Source organism: Choloepus didactylus, chromosome 4 (genome assembly GCF_015220235.1).
Source record: "Choloepus didactylus isolate mChoDid1 chromosome 4, mChoDid1.pri, whole genome shotgun sequence".
In the NCBI taxonomy this organism is placed as follows: Eukaryota; Metazoa; Chordata; class Mammalia; order Pilosa; family Megalonychidae; genus Choloepus; species Choloepus didactylus.
The window spans coordinates 7,927,868-7,949,411 of NC_051310.1; the positions used below are offsets into that span (position 1 = coordinate 7,927,868).

At 41.1% G+C, this 21,544-nt stretch overlaps 2 protein-coding genes across 7 annotated transcripts in view; one reads left to right on the forward strand and one right to left on the reverse strand.

The window, feature by feature from the left end:
- Positions 1–3,337, reverse strand: part of ATG2B (autophagy related 2B) — a 121,943-nt gene extending 118,606 nt beyond the window's left edge. For all 3 annotated transcript variants that reach the window (XM_037831908.1, XM_037831907.1, XM_037831909.1), the window contains exon 1: positions 2,712–3,337. In XM_037831908.1, the coding sequence (XP_037687836.1) occupies positions 2,712–2,873 (162 nt within the window). In that variant the 5' untranslated portion in view covers positions 2,874–3,337. The remainder of the gene's footprint in view (positions 1–2,711) is intronic.
- Positions 3,338–3,417: 80 nt separating this feature from the next.
- Positions 3,418–21,544, forward strand: part of LOC119531086 (GSK3B interacting protein) — a 46,373-nt gene continuing 28,246 nt past the window's right edge. The window contains exons 1-3 of one of the 4 annotated variants that reach the window (XM_037831910.1): positions 3,418–3,493; positions 3,685–3,812; positions 20,569–20,676. The gene's annotated coding sequence lies outside the window, so the exon portion shown is untranslated. The remainder of the gene's footprint in view (positions 3,494–3,684; positions 3,813–20,568; positions 20,677–21,544) is intronic. The other 3 variants (XM_037831912.1, XM_037831911.1, XM_037831913.1) reach the window with 3 other exon arrangements.

Here is a 21,544-nt window from a genome sequence, read left to right on the forward strand (position 1 = left end):
TGGCAGCATTAGCAAACCGGAACACCTTGATTTTTGAAGATGATTGTATAACTATATAGCTTACACTGTGTGACTATGTGATTGTGAAAACCTTGTGGTTCACAGTCCCTTCAGCCAGTGTATGGACCGATGAGTAGAAAAATGGGGACAAAAAGGAAATGAATAGGGAGGGATGGGGGGGCTGGGATGTTTTGGGTGTTCTTTTTTACTTTAATTTTTATATTTTTGTGGTAAGAAAATGTTCAAAAATTAATTGTGGTGATGAATGCACAACTATATAATGGTACTGTGAGCAAGTGATTGTACATGCTAGATGACTGGTACGTGAATTCCAATAAAATGGAATTTTAAAAAAACTAATATTTTATATATATAAAAATGAAACACCTTCCAATTAATTAGCAAGAATAACTGAGATCAGGGAAGAGATGGATGCCCTAGCCAATTTCAATAAAAATATTTTGCATAATTGATGGATGGGAACTGAAACATTAGTGAATGTAGCCAACGATGCAATTTTTCCATTTGGATCTTTGCATCTTTTGAGGTATCTTTTTTCAGTTATGAAAGTCATTAAAAACAAGCGCCAAAATTAACTGAATTTGTAAGCAGACCTTTGAAAAACTGTATCTAAGTGTTACCTCAAAATTTATCTTAGTTATCAACATAACACTATAATTAATCACTCAGCAACAGCAATGTTAACTGGAGGTATGTGTCACTTTATTTGACATTATCACTTTGGTTGGGTATAACCCTCACCTTCCAGGAGCAGAACAAAACATAATTCTCAGACTAAGTCTGACCATAAATTATTTTACCAAGAATCCTGAAGTCAAACTATAAAATTCAGATACTATCACACCTCTGATTGCCTATGAAGGTTAAATAAAACCACACAAATGAAAGCACCTAGCACATTGCCTGATGTAAATGACTGCTCAATAAACATTAGTTCCCCTTTCCTCTGGCTTGAAGCCATGTGATACAATGAAGAAAGCACAGGCTTGTGAATCAGGCTTGAATTCTCATTCTACCACTTTCTAGCTGTGTGACTTGGGGCAAATAATTTAACTCCATCTATAAAAGGGAATTAATAATACCTACCGTATAGAGTGAATGTGAAAACTCACTCTAAAATAGTGCATACAAAGTCTCCCAACCCACAAAAGACATTTAATAAATGTCCATCCATCCTTCCTCAAGATACCCTAATCAAACTGTACCAAAAGCATAAAATCATGGGTCTCTAATTCAAAGAATTCCATTAGAATCCTTACCTTCTGATAAGAATTATAACAAAGAATCCTGACACAGTGCCTGGCATGGAGAGCATCCTCCATTAACATTTAAGGATCTGAGGCCAAACACCATGCCCAATGTCACTTGGCTAATCATGGCACCCTGGGGCAGTCTGTGTTTGTGGAACTGAATCCTTCTTCTCAGGGGTTCCCTATCTTAAATACTCTTAGTTTAAGTCATTTATTTTCTGATAAAATTGTATGCTTATTCATACTCTAACAAATTAATTTAAGAGTCAGAAGAGGGTGTTAGGATAATGTGAGTGTTTGAAGTTTTTATGGCTAAGGAGGTTATCACTCCATTAAAATACTTTCACATAAAAGAAAGCAACAAGCTTTTTGCACAGCATAAATCAGGGGAAAAAAGGATTCTTTTTGTTTGTACAACTATGACAGGAAAGTCACCTTTGTTTATGATTTTCCTGACTGTAAACTATATGTAGCGGTGCTTTCAGAATATGAACACTCCAGAATGGTCCAACCAATCCAAACCGTCAGCAACAAACTTTAGTGTAATAAATATAGGGTTGAGGGAAAGGGAAAAAAATCTCTCCATTCTTGTCAAACCCAAGGATGAATAAACTAAGTAAAATACTATGCAATGAACTCACAAATACAGGTACAGCTGTATGTGGTGAGTTGAAATAGACAAGAAGCACCTGTAAGAAACGATGAGTCAACTCAGAGCCTCTGGATGACAAGTAGAAAACAGGTTTTGAAATGTCTGAGAATTGCCGCTTCAGCGCTTTTGCAACACCTGCTTTTACGATCTGTCACGTGAAGCAAGGAGACAGAACCAAACACTGGCACTCGGGCCACACAGCCATTCACAAGCTAGGGAACACAAGCTGGCCTTGGGAACGTATAATCAAGCAAAAGCAAGCGAAGCGGCACAGGAGGCCTTCACCTAACTTCCCGACAGAGAGCAAACGCTGTACCGAGACCGCGGCGTGCAAGTAGCTAACCCCAAAAGATAAATAATTGGGGGTTCTGACATCCCCAAAGGTCCTCCTCATCCTTAATCTTTCTGGAATGTCATCCCATGAAGTATGGTCCGTTTGCCACAGAATCCAGCAGCCCCTCACATCCCAAAGGGCAGCACGGGTCACATCCTTCCACGGACCCTTTTCATTCTGCTTCCTAGACCCAAACGCACTAACTCGACTACGAGTCTCACAGTGTAGACTTCATTGCCGCTGTTAAGTTTCTGAAACACGTGATTTGGGGGAGCAAACGTGAACAGATTAAGCCCTGCCACACCTGGACCCGAACAATTCCCAGAGAGGGACCGAACATCACCAATCTTGGATGACACTCGTTCAACTCGCCCTAAGGAGTGAAGCTAGTCCTGCGGGAAACTAGTCGGTCCTGGGGGACCTGTGCCGCCCGGCCCACCGCCGCAGCTCTTACCCATTTGTCCAAGGGGACCTGGGCGAGGGACCCTGTGCCCTGATACAGGTCCAGGCTGAGCTGCTCCAGGCTCAGCTTCTCCTGCAGGAAGTGGCCCAGGTATCTCTGCAGGAGGTACCGACAGGCCCTCTTCTTGATGGACTCCGAGAACGGCCAAGGCATGATGAGGGCTGGCAGCTGGGCCGGCTGAGGCTGCGGGCGGCAGCAGCGGCTCCGGCCTCGCGGCAGAGGCTCCAGCTCCAGGCCGCGTCCCCGGCGGCGTCCTCAGGCCGCGCGGGGCCTAAGCCCAGGACGACCCCTCCATTTGCCCGCTCGGGGCCGGGCGTCCCTCAGGACGACCCATCGCCTGCGCCGCGCCGCTCGCGCTAGGCCCGGCAGGGGCAAGGCGGGGAGGAGTCCAGGTCCCCGAGGCCCGGGGACTTCCGAGGGAGTCCTAGTCAGCAGGCAGAGAGCGTTCAAGAGAGCGCGAGAGGAGGCGCTCGGAACTGAGGCAAAGGCAGAAGCAGACACCTCCGCCGCGGCGCGGCGTATTTGTTGTCATTCGAGGGCGCGCTCCCGGCTCTGGGGACGCTCCCAGCGCGTTCGCGACACCCGGGCTCCCCACTCGCGAGCGGGCGCTGGCGGAAGTGACGCCACACTGGGGACAGGAAAAAGGAGACGGGAGAAGGGTCCGGACGGGAGCTGTTCCGGCTCCGAAGGGGCGGGACGGGGGTGGGGGGGCGGTGCCGCGGGCCGGCTACAAACGCCTCCGGAGGCTGGAAGAGGACCCTGGGCGCGCGCAGGTGAGTCGCGGCTGAGCAGGTTGCGGGCGGGCGGCAGCCGGAAGGGGTTCGGGAGTGGGCGGGCCGTGGGGTCCTTCGGCCCGGGAGCTGGAGCGGCAGGCAGAAGGGACTGCGTGCCCGGCTGAGGAGGGTCCGGAGGTGGGTCCGGCCTGGGCAGTCCAGGTCACCCCGGCCGCCTCCCCCCCTTCCAGAGACGGGCGCTCCGGGAGCTGCCGGCTCCACGGGGACGACAGGAGCGTCTCTCGAGCAACCCCGCCCGGCCCCCGAATATTCATTGGTGTCCATTGTCAGCAAGTTATTCGTCCCGCACTTCATTCAGGTATTGTTTCAGAAGCTTCACCTTCGTCACTGTTTGTCTAGCGATTTGCTGTTTACAGAATGCTTCTCTTTGATGCTTACTTCATCCTGGGTGTGCTACACCAACAACCACGAAACTTGGGTTTTCGAGGCATTTGTGGGCGAAAGTGCTTTCTGTGATAAATGCCAGAGCCTCCCGACCCCGGGGAAACCTCGACGGAGTACTTGTATGGTTCTGGGAATCTGCGCAATGGTATTTTTGCCTTTTCGGAGGTAACTCCTGCAGGGGCGGAGTCGGCTCTCAAGTTAGTCTACTCCGAGAGGCCTGGGAGCGGTGCTGCGGTAGCCTGGTAGCCAGATGCCCTGTGCTAGAATCACGGCCCTCTTCTTAGCCGAGCCGCCTTGAACTTGTCAGTGCCTTCGCTGAGCCTTCCGTTTCCTTCTCTGCGAAGCGTGGTCATATTAATATATCTTCAAGCATTGTAATGGGTATTAACTGATATGACTAGGGTACGAACCTGTACAGAATCTGAGACGTAGGAGCTGCTTACATAAGCACGGTGAACTAAGACGTGCAGTTTAAGGAGTTAGGTATTAAAATCTTGATAACTGTTTCATTAATGTCTTAGAAATACTAAGATAGGATGGAAATTTTGATAGGTAAAGAAAGATCTGGTCCCTTTTTCTACAGCCACCTTTTCATTTTAAAACCACTGTGCTCTCAATTATATCTAGTTTTGTGTGGTTTGTTGAGGTCCCTCACTCTTTGTAGACTTTTCCCAAATATCCTCCGTGACTTCAATTCCCTTGCTCTTCATTCTTTCAAAAATATTTGTTAAAAGTCTGTTAAGTGAAAGCCTCCACGGTTGGTGATGTGAAAAATGTAAGGAAGAATCAGGCAGAACCCTCCAGGGCTTATATTCTGGAGTGGAAGGTCCATTCGTTATTCAGTAAATATCCATTGATTGCCTGCTATAACAGTGAACAGGTAAGTCTCTGCCCTCATGGAGTTTACATTTTAATGAAGGGAGGGTATTCCAGTTTGCTAATGCTGTGGTATGCATAATACCAGATATGGATTGGCTTTTATAAAGGGGTTTATTTGGTTACAAATTTACAGTCCGAAGGCCATGAAAATGTCCAAATTAAGGCATCAACACTAGTATACCTTCACGGAAGGAAGGTCAATGGCGTCTCGAAAACCTCTGTTAACTAGGCAGGCATGTGGCTGACATCTGCTGATCCGGAGTTGTGTTCCAGCTCGTCTCTCAGCACCTGTACATTCTTCAAAATGTTGCTCTTGGGGCATTTTGTCCTCTCTTAGTTTCTCTGGAGCAAACACTGGGCTAGCATCTCCAAAGTGTCAGCAAAAGTCTGCATTCTGCTGCCATCTTCAAAATGTCTCTCTCAGCTGCTCTCCAAAATGTCACTGTCAGCTGCTCTTAGCTCCTTCTGTTTGTAAGCTCTTTTCTAGGACTCCAGTAATTAAATCAAGACCCACACTGAATGGGCAGGGCCACAACTCCATGGAAATAATCTAATCAAAAGTTGGGTGGGTCACCTCTCCATGGAATCAACCTAATCCAAAGATTCTGACCTAATCAACACTAATACGTCTGCACCCACAGGATTGCATTAAAGAACATGGCATTTTGGGGGACATAATACATCCAAACCAGCATAGAGGGAAATAAATACATAATATGCCAGGTAGTAGTAAGTGCTGTGGAAAAGAATAAAGCAGTATAAAGGGGTTTGAGATGGAGAAAGGGTTGCTATTTTTATATTGGGTGGTATATTAGTTTCCTAGGGCTGCCACATAAGGCCTTTCTTATGTAATAAGGTGACAATTTTAGTAGAGACTTGGAGAAAGCTAGGAAATAAGGCACCTGAATGCCTGGAAAAGTTGCTTTCCAAGCAGAAGGAACTGCAAGTGCAAGGCCCTGTGGCAGAAGCATGCTTGTTAAGTTCAGAAACATCAGGAGTGAGAAAAGGAAAGAGAAGTAGAAACTCAGGTCAGAGAATTAGATGGGGGTGAGGGAACCAGGTCATAGAGGGCTTTGTAGACCTTTATAGGAACTTTGACTTTCACTCTGGATGAGATGGGTTTGAGAAGAGTGGCACAATCTAGCCTGTTTTTACAGGATCATGCTAACTATTGCATTGAGAACAGACAAGTGGGGGCAGGAGGGTCAAGCATGGAAACAGCAGTCCCACTTAGAAGGGTATTGTAATAATACAGGCAAAAGATGACAGTGACTTGGACCAGAGTGGTAGCAGTGAAGGTGGTAAGAAGCAGTTGGATTCTGGATATATTTTGAAGGTAATAAGACATTCTCAAATAATATAATTATGTTACTTGCCATTAAAGGTATGACAAGTCAAAGACAGGATCACATCTGGCAGCAAATTAGAATAGCACTTGGGAGGTTTGCACTGGACTTTTGAAGAATGGGTACAATTTGGACTACTCTCAGTATTTATTAAATAAGTGATTTCCTTTGGAATGAGGAGTTACATTCATGTTGTCCCTAGCTTGCCAGCAATTTCAAATATCAGAAAATGAAGATAAAAATTGAAGATTTTACAATAGCAAATATGTTCCACTCAGTGTGTTACAAGTGTTGTCATGTACATTCTTTGCTTTCTTGGAGAAATTCAGTGTAAATGTTTAGGACCGTCATCGTTACGCCTTTAGCTCAGTTTATATCCCAAGTCACGGTGCTGTTTTGTGTTTTATCAAAGACAGAGTCCCTATCACAGAATGATAATGCCCAACACTAATTGAGGAAGTTGAAAACTATTATCCAATCAAACATTTTCAGCTTTTTAAGAATTACAAAGAAGGGTTTGTAGTGACAGGTTAGAAACTGTACCATAGGTTGAATGGGTCATGTCAACATAATCACCCCTCAAAGAAATCCACATTAACATGTGAAATAATAGAAAAGCCAATTAGATGTCATTGGCCTATTTTTTAAGACTTGCATTTGAGGTGACTGGAATATGATGCTAGGGCTCCCATGTTGCACAGCTCTTGGGGTCACACAAAGTGGCCATAGTGGCTGCCCTGTGTAACACCAAGAACACTGAACTTAGGATTAAAAGGCTTGAGCCTTGGGGCCAGCTCTCATTTTTTTTTTTTAAGATATTTTTAAATACTCTGTTTTTAGAATATAATATTTAACAGATAATATCTCTTGAGCTTATGATGTGCCAGGCACCATGCTTGAGTATATTCCATAATCACTTATTTCATCCTCTCAGTTTTCCTTTAAGGTAGATGTTGTTGACTTCAGTTTAGAAGTAAGCAAACTGTGCTTACTTGATGAGAGAGTAAATGTTCTGCCCCTGGTCACATAGTAGCTAAGTGGCAGAGCTGAGGTTGCAGCTTTGATCTGTTTAGCCTTTTAACCACCACTCTGTGCTGATCCCATGGAGATTTGCCAGACTATAGTGTATGACACAAATAAGGCAATCATGATGATCGATATTGTAATGTCAACTGAAAAGTCAAGCTTGCATAGTGCAATTTCAAAATCTGTGTACTGCTCTTGAGAACTTTTCTGGCATTGTTCTTTCAACAGGCTGTATATATGACTGTCTTTCTGTGCCCCTTCTTTTGTCATCATGGAAGAAACTGACCTCTACACTTTTTCCAGCTTTTTGATGCTATGAATTTTTGATGAAACAACAAATGCCAGTAAATTAAGTAGAGAAAAAAAGAATTTAGTAATCAGTTATCTTTATAACCAGTTTTATGACTTTTCCAAAAACACAAACACAGTCCAAAAATTATAGCAACAGATGGAGAAAAAGCTGGTTCCTAATTTATGTATGATGTTTTAAGGAATCATTTTGGAAACTATATGAGGTGATGCAAACTACCATATATCTAATAGCAACCTTAAGACATTCCAATTTTTGAAAGTGTTGGCAACAGAATATTGCTCAAAATGGAAAAAAAGAGGTTTTCTATTTTATATCACTTTGGATATCAATTTGTCTTACTTTGATTAGAATGTACTCTACTTAAATATGACTCCAAATGATTATTTTTCGGAGGATTATATAGAAATAAAATACTGTCATTACTGGAATTTTTTTTTAAAACATTCAGTTTTTGAGAGTCTTTTTTTAGAAATTTCAATTACAGTTTCTGGTTTTGAAGGAAAAGTTGTGTACAGGGTTTTTGTGTTGCTTATTTACAGTTTAAAATATTTCTCAAATAACACTACATATTACTTCACCTCAGCATGCTCCTTAATCAAAAAGGCACAATACACTTTGTGTTGGCTTGATTTGTGGTTGCTAGGTTGTATATGTGTCTGCGTCATTGCAGAAAATGAGAAACACAACAATTTTATGAATCAGCATATAAATGGAAAAATAAACCACTTTTATTTGAATGACAAATACTTCATATTTGTAATACTACAAATGATTCAGATTTTAAATGTTCAATATCAAAATCAATATATGTCTTAGAGCTACTGAAAAAAGAGATAAAATGTTACGTGTTAAAAGAAAATAAAGGTGAAAATAGTTTGCTTTGCCTAAATTCTGAATGTTAGATTACTAATCTTTATTTCCAATATATCACAACTTTTTAAAATTTGTTTTTTCTTATTACAGATGTAATACGTTTTCTTTTTACCATAGAAAAATTCAAATGTAAAAAAAATTAACACCCTCAATAATTATCTTAACTTTTAACAGAAAAACAAGAGCATAACTTAAGTGGAAGAGAGCTACAAAGACTTAGAAGGGCAAACTCTGTACAAACCTTCTACCTTTATACCATCTCCTGCCCCTGCCCCGTTACTGTATGGCCCCAGACCAAATGCCTGGAATTTCTGTCTATTTGAATTAGTTCCTGGGGTTAGAGCAATTTTACTAAAAAATTTTCACCCAAATGTTCCTGTCAGATTCCAAGGAAACCATAGGACTGTGGGGGCATGACCTTAAGAGGGCATGGCTTGAAACTTCCAAACATTCATGGTTTTTTTCCTTTATAATTCTAGGCAGTTTTGCGTCCTACTCCAAAATAATCATCTGTATTTTCCAGGAATGTCCGCCATGTTTATCCTACAGCTTTGTATGCTCCTCACCACAGGGCCAAGTACAGCAGCTTGAAAAGTAGAGAGCTTGAATTTTTTCTTTGTATATTCATTCAGAAAATATCCAATGTAGACCTGCTTTATGCCAGACACTGGGCTGATGAGGGACATCACAGGTGCCCATCCTCATGGGCCTGTAGCAGTACAGGCATAAAAATGATTTGCAATGAGATATGACAAGTGCAGCAGTAGCAATGCAGAGATGCTAGTAAGGAGATGGTGAGGAACACTACCTGAGATCAGAAGCAGCATGCTGGGTAAAAGAAACAGGAGTCTCATGCAAACATATAGTAAGCATGTGTCAAAAATGTGTTTAACTTATTAATGAGAGAACCAGCAAGATGGTAAAATTTGTTCAAAGTAGTATAGGAGGGACCACAGTATATAATCATTGAAAGAAAAACTGCTGAAATAAGATTGCAAACTTGTCTCAAAACTGGCTAATGGGATTTCCCATTTCTGACCAGGATGCTAACAGGAACCAGCTTTACCCTCCTCCCTGAAACAACAAAAAAATTGACAAAACTATATGAGACAGTGATTTTCAAGACTTTGGACGTCAGGCAATAAAGGACAGTGACCTCTGAGAGGCCAGAAACAAACAGGGCGAGCCCTACAATTGCCCCACTTTTATCACTTGGAGTGTCCATGGCACAGGGAATGAAAACCCAGGTAGAGCCTAGTGGTCTCCCTGAGTTAAGGACATGAAGCAAGGGGTCTGAAGATGCCAAGGCAGCCAGCACAGAGTACTAGAAAGTGGACAGCTACACAGAGATAGAGCTATGGCCAAAAAAAAAGGATTCCCTGCCCAGCTTCCAGCTGAAAACTGATCACATAGGTGTAAGGAAACTCCCCAAAGGTGGGGAAAGAACTTCCCAAAAGAATTAAAGGGAACCATTTTTCAGGTCTCACACAGGATTGGGGTAATACCTATTCCCATCACCCAGAGTAGAAACCTCATAATTCAACAGGCATTAGGTAGAGTACTCAGAAGGTTTTGCCTCTGTAGTGGGGCAGAATTAACCAGACAGTAAATACACTTTAGTACTGCCCAAAAATAAGAGCAAGAAAAAGATCAAGCTGTAGCCAGATAACTGCATCCTAGAATAATGCTTAGTAATATTATAGGAATACAAAAATATGCCCTACCACAAAAGGCAAATTTCACAGTATCTGGCATCCAATCAAAAACTGCCTGCAAAGAAAGAGGAGAATACAACCCATAATGAGGAGAAAACTATCAATTGAAACTGACTCAGAAATTACACAGATATTAATGAAATTAGTAGAGTTAATTTGCAATATTTCATTGAGGATTCTTGCAACTATATTCATGAGAGATACTAGTTTTCCTTTCTTGTAATGTCTTGTCTGGTTTTGGTATTAGGATAGTGCTGCCCTCATGAAATGAGTTAGGAAGAGTTCTCCATGCTTCTACTTTTGGAAGAAATTGTAGAGAATTGGTGTCATCTATTCTTTTTTTTTTTTTTTTTTAATCTTCATTTTATTGAGATATATTCACATACCACGCAGTCATACAAAACAAATCGTACTTTTGATTGTTTACAGTACCATTACATAGTGGTACATTCATCACCCAAATCAATCCCTGACACCTTCATTAGCACACACACAAAAATAACAAGAATAATAATTAGAGTGAAAAAGAGCAATTGAAGTAAAAAAGAACACTGGGTACCTTTCTCTGTTTGTTTCCTTCCCCTATTTTTCTACTCATCCATCCATAAACTAGACAAAGTGGAGTGTGGTCCTTATGGCTTTCCCAATCCCATTGTCACCCCTCATAAGCTACATTTTTATACAACTGTCTTCGAGATTCATGGGTTCTGGGTTGTAGTTTGATAGTTTCGGGTATCCACCACCAGCTACCCCAATTCTTTAGAACCTAAAAAGGGTTGTCTAAAGTGTGCATAAGAGTGCCCACCAGAGTGACCTCTCGGCTCCTTTTGGAATCTCTCTGCCACTGAAGCTTATTTCATTTCCTTTCACAGCCCCCTTTTGGTCAAGAAGATGTTCTCCGTCCCACGATGCCAGGTCTACATTCCTCCCCGGGAGTCATATTCCACGTTGCCAGGGAGATTCACTCCCCTGGGTGTCTGATCCCACGTAGCGGGGAGGGCAGTGATTTCACCTTTCAAGTTGGCTTAGCCAGAGAGAGAGGGCCACATCTGAGCAACAAAGAGGCATTCGGGAGGAGGCTCTTAGGCACAACCATAGGGAGGCCTAGCCTCTCCTTTGCAGCAACCGTCTTCCCAAGGGTAAAACCAGTGGTAGAGGGCTCAACCCATCAAACAACCAGTCCCCTATGTCTGTGATCATGTTAGCAACCATGGAGGTGGGGTAGGTGAATACCCCTGCATTCTCCACAGGCTCCTCAAGGGGGCACTACATCTTTTTTTTTTCCTTCTTTTTCTTTTTTTTTTTTTTTTAACTTTCCCTTCTTTTTTAAATCAACTGTATGAAAAAAAAGTTAAAAAGAAAACAAACATACAATAAAAGAACATTTCAAAGAGACCGTAACAAAAGAGTAAGAAAAAGACAACTAACCTAAGATAACTGCTTAACTTCCAACATGTTCCTACTTTACCCCAAGAAAGTTACCTAATATAGCAACATTTCTGTGAACTTGTTCCTACTATATCCATCAGAAATTAACAGACCATAGTCATTCCTGGGCATCCCCAGAACGTTAAATAGCTTATCTGTTCTTCTTGGATTATTGTTCCCCCTTCCTTAATTGCTCTCTATTGCTAGTTCCCCTACATTCTACATTATAAACCATTTGTTTTACATTTTTCAAAGTTCACATTAGTGGTAGCATATAATATTTGTCTTTTTGTGCCTGGCTTATTTCGCTCAGCATTATGTCTTCAAGGTTCATCCATGTTGTCATATGTTTCACGAGATCGTTCCTTCTTACTGCCGCGTAGTATTCCATCGTGTGTATGTACCACATTTTATTTATCCACTCATCTGTTGAAGGACATTTGGGTTGTTTCCATCTCTTGGCAATTGTGAATAATGCTGCTATGAACATTGGCGTGCAGATATCTGTTCGTGTCACTGCTTTCCGATCTTCCGGGTATATACCGAGAAGTGCAATCGCTGGATCGAATGGTAACTCTATATCTAGTTTTCTAAGGAACTGCCAGACTGACTTCCAGAGTGGCTGAACCATTATACAGTCCCACCAACAGTGAATAAGAGTTCCAATTTCTCCACATCCCCTCCAGCATTTGTAGTTTCCTGTTTGTTTCATGGCAGCCATTCTAACCGGTGTTAGATGGTATCTCATTGTGGTCTTAATTTTCATCTCTCTAATAGCTAGTGAAGCTGAACATTTTTTCATGTGTTTCTTGGCCATTTGTATTTCCTCTTCAGAGAACTGTCTTTTCATATCTTTTGCCCATTTTATAATTGGGCCGACTGTACTATTGTCATTGAGTTGTAGGATTTCTTTATATATGCAAGATATCAGTCTTCTGTCAGATACATGGTTTCCAAAAATTTTTTCCCATTGAGTTGGCTGCCTCTTTACCTTTTTGAGAAATTCCTTTGAGGTGCAGAAACTTCTAAGCTTGAGGAGTTCCCATTTATCTATTTTCTCTTTTGTTGCTTGTGCTTTGGGTGTAAAGTCTAGGAAGTGGCCGCCTAATACAAGGTCTTGAAGATGTTTTCCTACATTATCTTCTAGGAGTTTTATGGTACTTTCTTTTATATTGAGATCTTTGGTCCATTTTGAGTTAATTTTTGTGTAGGGGGTGAGGTAGGGGTCCTCTTTCATTCTTTTGGATATGGATATCCAACTCTCCCAGCCCCATTTGTTGAAAAGACCATTATGACTCAGTTCAGTGACTTTGGGGGCCTTATCAAAGATCAGTCGGCCATAGATCTGAGGGTCTATCTCCGAATTCTCAATTCGATTCCATTGATCTATATGTCTATCTTTGTGCCAGTACCATGCTGTTTTGGCAACTGTGGCTTTATAATAAGCTTCAAAGTCAGGGAGTGTAAGTCCTCCCACTTCGTTTTTCTTTTTTAGAGTGTCTTTAGCAATTCGAGGCATCTTCCCTTTCCAGATAAATTTGATAACTAGCTTTTCCAAGTCTGCAAAGTAGGTTGTTGGAATTTTGATTGGGATTGCATTGAATCTGTAGATGAGTTTGGGTAGAATTGACATCTTAATGACATTTAGTCTTCCTATCCATGAACATGGAATATTTTTCCATCTTTTAAGGTCCCCTTCTATTTCTTTTAGTAGAGTTATGTAGTTTTCTTTGTATAGGTCTTTTACATCTTTGGTTAAGTTGATTCCTAGGTACTTGATTTTTTTAGTTGCTATTGAAAATGGTATCTTTTTCTTGAGTGTCTCTTCAGTTTGTTCATTTCTAGCATATAGAAACATTACTGACTTATGTGTATTAACCTTGTATCCCGCTACTTTGCTAAATTTGTTGATTAGCTCTAGTAGCTGTATCATCAATTTCTCAGGGTTTTCTAGATATAAGATCATATCATCTGCAAACAATGACAGTTTTACTTCTTCTTTTCCAATTTGGATGCCTTTTATTTCTTTGTCTTGCCGGATTGCCCTGGCTAGCACTTCCAGCACAATGTTGAATAACAGTGGTGACAGCGGGCATCCTTGTCTTGTTCCTGATCTTAGAGGGAAGGCTTTCAGTCTCTCACCATTGAGTACTATGCTGGCTGTGGGTTTTTCATATATGCTCTTTATCATGTTGAGGAAGTTTCCTTCAATTCCTACCTTTTGAAGTGTTTTTATCAAAAAGGGATGTTGGATTTTGTCAAATGCTTTTTCAGCATCTATTGAGATGATCAATTGATTTTTCCCTTTTGACTTGTTAATGTGTTGTAATACATTGATTGATTTTCTTATGTTGAACCATCCTTGCATGCCTGGAATAAACCCCACTTGGTCATGGTGTATGATTTTTTAATGTGTCTTTGGATTCGATTTGCAAGTATTTTGCTGAGGATTTTTGCATCTATATTCATTAGGGAGATTGGCCGGTAGTTTTCCTTTTTTGTAGCATCTTTGCCTGGTTTTGGTATTAGATTGATGTTAGCTTCATAAAATGAGTTAGGTAGTGTTCCATTTTCTTGAATGTGTTGAAAGAGTTTGAGTAAGATTGGTGTCAGTTCTTTCTGGAAAGTTTGGTAGAATTCCCCTGTGAAGCCATCTGGCCCTGGGCATTTATTTGTGGGAAGATTTTTGATGACTGATTGGATCTCTTTGCTTGTGATGGGTTGGTTGAGGTCTTCTATTTCTTCTCTGGTCAGTCTAGGTTGTTCATATGTTTCCAGGAAATTGTCCATTTCCTCTACATTATCCAGTTTGTTGCCATACAGTTGTTCATAGTATCCTCTTATAATTTTTTTAATTTCTTCAGGATCTGCAGTTATGTCACCTTTTTCATTCATTATTTTGTTTATATGGGTCTTCTCTCTTTTTGATTTTGTCAGTCTAGCTAGGGGCTTGTCAATCTTGTTGATTTTCTCAAAGAACCAACTTTTGGTGATATTTATCCTCTCTATTGTTTTTTTGTTCTCTATGTCATTTATTTCTGCTTTAATCCTTGTTATTTCTTTTCTTGTACTTGGTTTAGGATTGGTTTGCTGTTCATTTTCTAGCTTCTTCAGTTGATCCATTAGTTCTTTCATTTTGGCTCTTTCTTCCTTTTTAATATATGCGTTTAGTGCTATAAATTTCCCCCTTAGCACTGCTTTTGCTGCATCCCATAGGTTTTGGTATGTTGTGTTCTCATTTTCATTCGTCTCTATATATTTAGCAATTTCTCTTGCTATTTCTTCTTTAACCCACTGATTGTTTAGGAATGTGTTGTTTAACCTCCAGGTATTTGTGAATTTTCTAAGTCTCTGATGGTTATTGAGTTCTAATTGTATTCCATTGTGGTCAGAGAATGTGCTTTGAATAATTTCAATCTTTTTAAATTTATTGAGGCTTGTTTTATGTCCCAGCATATGATCTATTCTGGAGAAAGTTCCATGAGCAATAGAAAAGTATGTGTATCCTGGTGATTTGGGATTTAATGTCCTGTATATGTCTGTTAAATCTAATTCATTCATCAGATTGTTTAGGTTTTCAATTTCCTTATTGGTCTTCTGTCTGGTTGATCTATCTATAGGAGAGAGTGATGTGTTGAAGTCTCCCACAATTATTGTGGAAACATCAATTGCTTCCTTTAGTTTTGCCATTGTTTCTCTCATGTATTTTGTGGCACCTTGATTGGGTGCATAGACATTTACGATTGTTATTTCTTCTTGCTGAATTGCCCCTTTTATTAGTATGTAGTGGCCTTCTTTGTGTCTCAAAACATCCCTGCATTTGAAGTCTATTTTATCTGAGATTAATATTGCTACACCTGCTTTCTTTTGGCTGTAGCTTGCATGAAATATTTTTTTCCATCCTTTCACTTTCAGTTTCTTTGTGTCCCTGTGTCTAAGATGAGTCTCTTGTATGCAACATATTGATGGTTCATTTTTTTTTGAACCATTCTGCGAATCTATATCTTTTAATTGGGGAGTTTAATCCATTTACATTCAACATTATAACCGTGAAGGCATTTCTTGAATCAGCCATCTTATCCTTTGGTTTATGTTTGTCATATTTTTCCCCTCTGTCTATTAATATCCTTTATTGTACCCATACCGAATCTCTTTAGTACTGAACCTTTCTCCAAGTCTCTCTGTCCTTTCTTTGTTTCTCTGTCTGTAGGGCTCCCTTTAGTATCTCCAGTAGGGCAGGTCTCTTGTTAGCAAATTCTCTCAGCATTTGTTTGTCTGTGAAAAATTTAAGCTCTCCCTCAAATTTGAAGGAGAGCTTTGCTGGATAAAGTATTCTTGGCTGGAAATTTTTCTCACTCAGAATTGTAAATATATCGTGCCACTGCCTTCTCGCCTCCATGGTGGCTGCTGAGTAGTCACTACTTAGTCTTATGCTGTTTCCTTTGTATGTGGTGAATTGCTTTTCTCTTGCTGCTTTCAGAACTTGCTCCTTCTCTTCTGTGTTTGACAGTGTGATCAGTATATGTCTCGGAGTGGGTTTATTTGGATTTATTCTATTTGGGGTTCGCTGAGCATTTATGATTTGTGTATTTATGTTGTTTAGAAGATTTGGGAAGTTTTCCCCAACAATTTCTTTGAATACTCTTCCTAGACCTTTACCCTTTTCTTCCCCTTCTGGGACACCAATGAGTCTTATATTTGGACATTTCATATTATCTATCATATCCCTGAGGTCCATTTCGATTTTTTCAATTTTTTTCCCCATTCTTTCTTTTATGCTTTCATTTTCCATTCTGTCATCTTCGAGGTCACTGATTCGTTGTTCAACTTCCTCTAGTCTTGTACTATGAGTGTCCAGAATCTTTTTAATTTGGTCAACAGTTTCTTTAATTTCCATAAGATCATCCATTTTTTTATTTAGTCTTGCAATGTCTTCTTTATGCTCTTCTAGGGTCTTCTTGATTTCCTTTGTCTCCTGTACTATGGTCTCATTGTTCATCTTTAGTTCTTTGAGTAGCTGCTCTAGGTGCTGTGTCTCTTCTGATCTTTTGATTTGGGTGCTTGGGCTTGGATTATCCATATCGTCTGGTTTTTTCATATGCTTTATAATTTTCTGTTGTTTTTGGCCTCATGGCATTTGCTGAACTTGATAGGGTTCTTTTAGGATTTGTAGACCAATTGAAGTCCTTATCTCTAATTTATCAGATCTACAGCTTCGTGGAGTATACTTTCTCTAACTAACCAGCAGGTGGCGTCCACGAGCCGCCAGTTCTCCCCTGCTTAGCCTTTTTGGTGAGTGGGGGAGTGAGTCTTGTGGGGTCCAATTGGTGTACCAAGCTTGCATGTGTAGTTGGTGTTGCCTGCCCTGTATATGGGGCGTGTTTCTGGGCAGTCAGGGAGGGGGGAGTGGCTCTAACAATCAAATCTCCCTGGTGATCCTAGAGTTTTAAAGCTGCTGCAATAGTCTAATCCTTCAGTTCAGTCCTGCCACAGTTTGTCTCTGCCACTGACCGACAAGTCCTTGGTATTGGCGTATGGCTCCTGAGACTTGCAAGTGGGCCCCTCTTCCAGGCCGTGCACCCCGGGTCCTCTGTTGAGGGATGACTGTGCTATGTCACAAGTGAGTGCCGTCCCCCCAGGGCAGTTCTGGGCTGCTGGGCTGTGTAGGGAGGCTCCCAGTCTGCTGAAATGATGGCTGAATGGGGCTTTGTTAATTCACACTGCTCTGCCTTCCCAACTCTGGGACAATCAGCTGAGGTTGCAGGGAAGGCTAATGTCCACGCCCAGTTTTGTGGTGTGTGCCTGTTATTTGAAGCACTTCCGTCACACTGGGTTGTCTGGGGCAGTTCTGGGCTATGGGGCTGGCGATGGGCAGGAGTGTTTCCTGTCCACCAGGATGATGGCTGTGAGCGGACACCCCCCTTTTCTTGGGAAGTTGTGGTGTTTAGTGAATTTTCTCAGCCACTGGATTATTGCATTTTGTCTCAGAGCTCTCCTAGTTCTGCTCTTGACTTGACCTGCCCAAATAGCAAGTCTTTGAAGCTTTCTGTATTGGGCTTCTTAGAGTAATTGTTTTAGAAAAAGAAAAAAGGATTAAAAAAAAAAAAGGGCCCTCCTCAGAGATCTAATGGGTTATTGAAATGCTAAGAGACAAAGCAACCAGGGCCATTAAGGAAAGGTCCACAGGGCAGAGAGATCAGCTTTTCTTCGGGATTTGCATATGCGCCTCAGGGCCTGAGCTCGGGCCTGAGCTCTGCCCTTCCCCTTTATATGTTCACCGGAACTCCAAAAATCCTCCGCTTTTATTTTGGAGTTTTTCGTGTTGTTTTTTTTCTATGCCTGTCTCCTCTCTGCTGGGCTGGCTGCTCTCAGATTCTCTGGTGTCTGGTCTCCGTCTATCTATGGTTGGAGTTTGAATCAGCAGAATGAGTTTCCGATAAGGGCTGCCACTGCAGTTCTCCCTTCTCCTTCCCGGAGCTGACAGCCCCTCCTCCCACGGGACTGAGCCTGGCAGGGAGGGGCGCGGGTCCCCTGGCCGCAAAAACTTACAGATTTCGCTGATCTCAGCAGTTCCACGTTTTCATGAGTGTTGTATGAAGTATGCCCAAAGTCAGATTGCTCTGTGGTGTCCAGTCCACGCAGTTCCTGGCTTTCTACCTACTTTCCTGGAGGAGTAACTAAAACATACAGCTCACCAGTCTGCCATCTTGCCCCGCCTCCATCTATTCTTTAAATATTTATTGAATTTACTAGTGAAGCCATCTGGTTCTGGGCTTTCTGTTTTGGAAGGTTATTAGTGTTGATTTAATTCTTAACAAATATAGGCTTCTTCAAAGTATCTATTCCCTTTTGTGTAAATTGTGGTAGATTGTATCTTTCAAGGAATTTGGAGCACTAGTGTTCCATGGGTGTGGCAACTCAGTGGCTCTCTGCACTGCTTCTGTTGCTTTTGTCATCACTAGCTAACTGGCTTCATTTATTTTGTTTCTGTGTTCAAACTCCTCCAAAGAGAACCTGATTGTTTAAGTTAGTTACCATCTGGAATTGAGTGGTTGAACAGATTTGTAATTTAGGACAATTCATAGGCACCTTGGAAGTCTCGAGGGGGTTCCTTTGATTGAACCACCCATCCCCAGTACATTCTATTGTGAGCATGGTGCTGAATTCACATAGTATAAAACGTGAAACCTATGATTAAGGAACCCTTCAATAGAAGTCACTAGGCTGGACAAACACTCTGACCAACTTTGAGGAGAACTGTAAAAACTTCCTAGCACCTTACATTGTCCATTCATTATGGTTATGAAAGGTAAATTATGACTGTCCCAAAAAGGAAGGGCAAAAAATGATGTGTCTGACTGTCTTTACTCTTTTCTGCTGAAGGAGTTTGGACACCATCGTAAACAGAATAATGGCCCCCCAAAGATGTCCACGTCCTAATCCCCAGAACCTGTGACTATGTTACCTTACATGGCAAAAGAGACTTTGCAGATGTGATTAAGTTAAGGACCTTGAAATGGGGAGCTTATCCTAGATTGTCCTGGTGGGCCTAATGTAATTAAAAGGTTCCTCTTACATAGAGATGCAGGAAAAGTCAGACTCAGATAAAGGAGATGTGACCTCAGTACCAGAGGTTGGAGTGATACATTCTGAAGATGGAGGAAGGGGCCAGTAGCCAAGGAATGCAGGTGGCCTTTAGGAGCTAGAAAAGGCAGGGAAACAGAATCTCCCTGTTTTGTTTCCTTGACTGTTCAAGCAAATACCAATGCAATGCTGACTTAAACAATTTAATAGTTCACGGTTTTGAGGCTAGGAAAAAGTCCAAATCAAGGCATTTTCAGGATGATGCTTTCTTTCTGAAGACTGGCATTCTGGGGCTAGCTGCCATTAACCTTGGTCCTGGGCTCCTCTGATATATGGCAGTGCATATTGCAGCCTCTCCTGGCCTCTCCCTTCTCTTCTGGGTTCCACTGATTTCGTCTTCTGGCTGCTCCCTCAGTGGCTTTCTCTTTATGCATCTGAATTTCATCCTGCTTATTTAAAGATTAAGACCCATCCTGATTGAGTTGGACCATACCTTAACTGAAGTAGCCTCATCAAAAGGTCCTATTTACAAGGGTTCACACCCACAAGAATGGATTAAGTTTAAGAACATGGTTTTCTGGCATATAGAGATCCACCACACACACACACACACGAAGCCTCCAGAAAGAACACAGCCCTGCCAATACCTTAATTTTAGACTTCTAACCTCCAAAACTATAGGAGAATAAATTTATGTTGTTTTAAGCCACATTTGTGTAACTTTGTTCAGCAACAAAATGAAACTAATACAGACATTAACTTTCGAAGTCTACAAAGCTTTTATTGAGCACTTTGTACATGAAAGAAGCGAAGATATTCAGCAGCATCATGAGGTTTCTGTTTTTTAAACCTCCTTACCTCTCTAAGTCTGTATTAGAGGTAGATTGATTACTGCTTTTCATTTTGGGTAGACTCCTGAATCAGGATGCTTTGGATTGCCAGTAAAATAATGGAAATTTATTGGCAGAGGTTGAGCAGCCACCCGGGCTCTGACTCCCATTTCTCTGTGAATCTCGTGGCTCTGCTTTGTTCCCATTGTCAGCATCATCCTCAAGCTATTTCCCATCTAAAGTTGGCTGCCAGGAACAACTGAGACTCTGCTCTGACTGAACTGTTCTGGGTTAAAGTGACCAGGAAAAGTGTGTGTTGATTGGTCTAGGACAGTCTGTAACTGCGATTGAGGTCAATCTCACCAAAGCTCCTCAGTAAGGAGAGGAATTTATGATTCCCCGTGGAAAATCTGGCTGAGGTTAGGAAGGGGAACAGATGTTGATAATCAATCAACAAGAGTCTGTTACAGCCAACAGAAGATAAATTGTAACTGCTGAAAATACTATTAATTTGGATGATGCTTATATAACAAAGTGTGTAATTTTAATTTTCTTTATACATATCACCATCAAAAGTTCTGAATGTGTTTGCTATTTTATGTCATTCAAAGACAGTTCAGAGAAAATCTTCAAAATGTTTTCAGTTTTAGAAAATGTGTCTTTCGCGTTTTTGCAGATTGGTGCTGAGTATTACACAAGCAACAGTTTGGTGACCTGCTTTGCCAGCTTGTGAGGGTTTCTTCCGTTCTAGTGCCGGATTCTTCGTCTTCCTCCATTATTACAGGTCCTAATTGCAGTGAATTACTCTTGCTAAGAAAACTTTGTATACTGTTAAATACTGTCTAACTTTCACATATAAGCATCCCTTTTTTGTTTAATGATTATTATTTCTGACATCTGTAATTGACGTATTCACAACCAGCAATTAAGTGAGCAAAATACAGACGTTGATGTTCATGGTGTTACAAGAGATTAATGGTGTTCGGTTACATTGCAGAATCCTCAAAACTGACTTTGTGAGAAAATCAAATGGACTCATTTCTTATATATAAAACCAAGCATAATATTAAAGAGTATACTGATTTTTTTGACTAAGGTGGAAAATGTTTAGAATATCATACATTTGCACTTTCATGTAGTAAATCAATACTAAGTTTCAGTTACCTGACAGAGTGCTCTAGCAATAATTGGTAGATTTATGTTTAACTTGTTAGTAATGAGTGACTAATTCTATAAAGTGCTATGGGAGACAAGATGAAGGAGCCTTTAAATATATTATTAGTTACAGTAGGATTGGGGGGGACACTTTTTTTGTACATTTGCTATGCAAGTTTTTGAAATAGCTTTACACAGATTATTATAGATTACTTTAGCAAATAGTTTTGACTTCTGTGAAGTGCGAATGACCCACAGCTGTAGGAACTCTAGCTCCTTAAGATTTTTGCTGGTACTCTACAGCCAGGGCTGCACAACAGAATCACCTGGGAACTCTGAAAAAATACTTAATTCCCAGAGATTCTGATTCTGCTTCTCTGGTGGGATCTATGCATCTGTATTTTTTTATAAGCTCTCCCAGGCAATTCTGATGAGCTGCTGAGGTTGAGAACTACTTATTTAGGGGATTCTGAATATCATACAAATAGTACACAAGT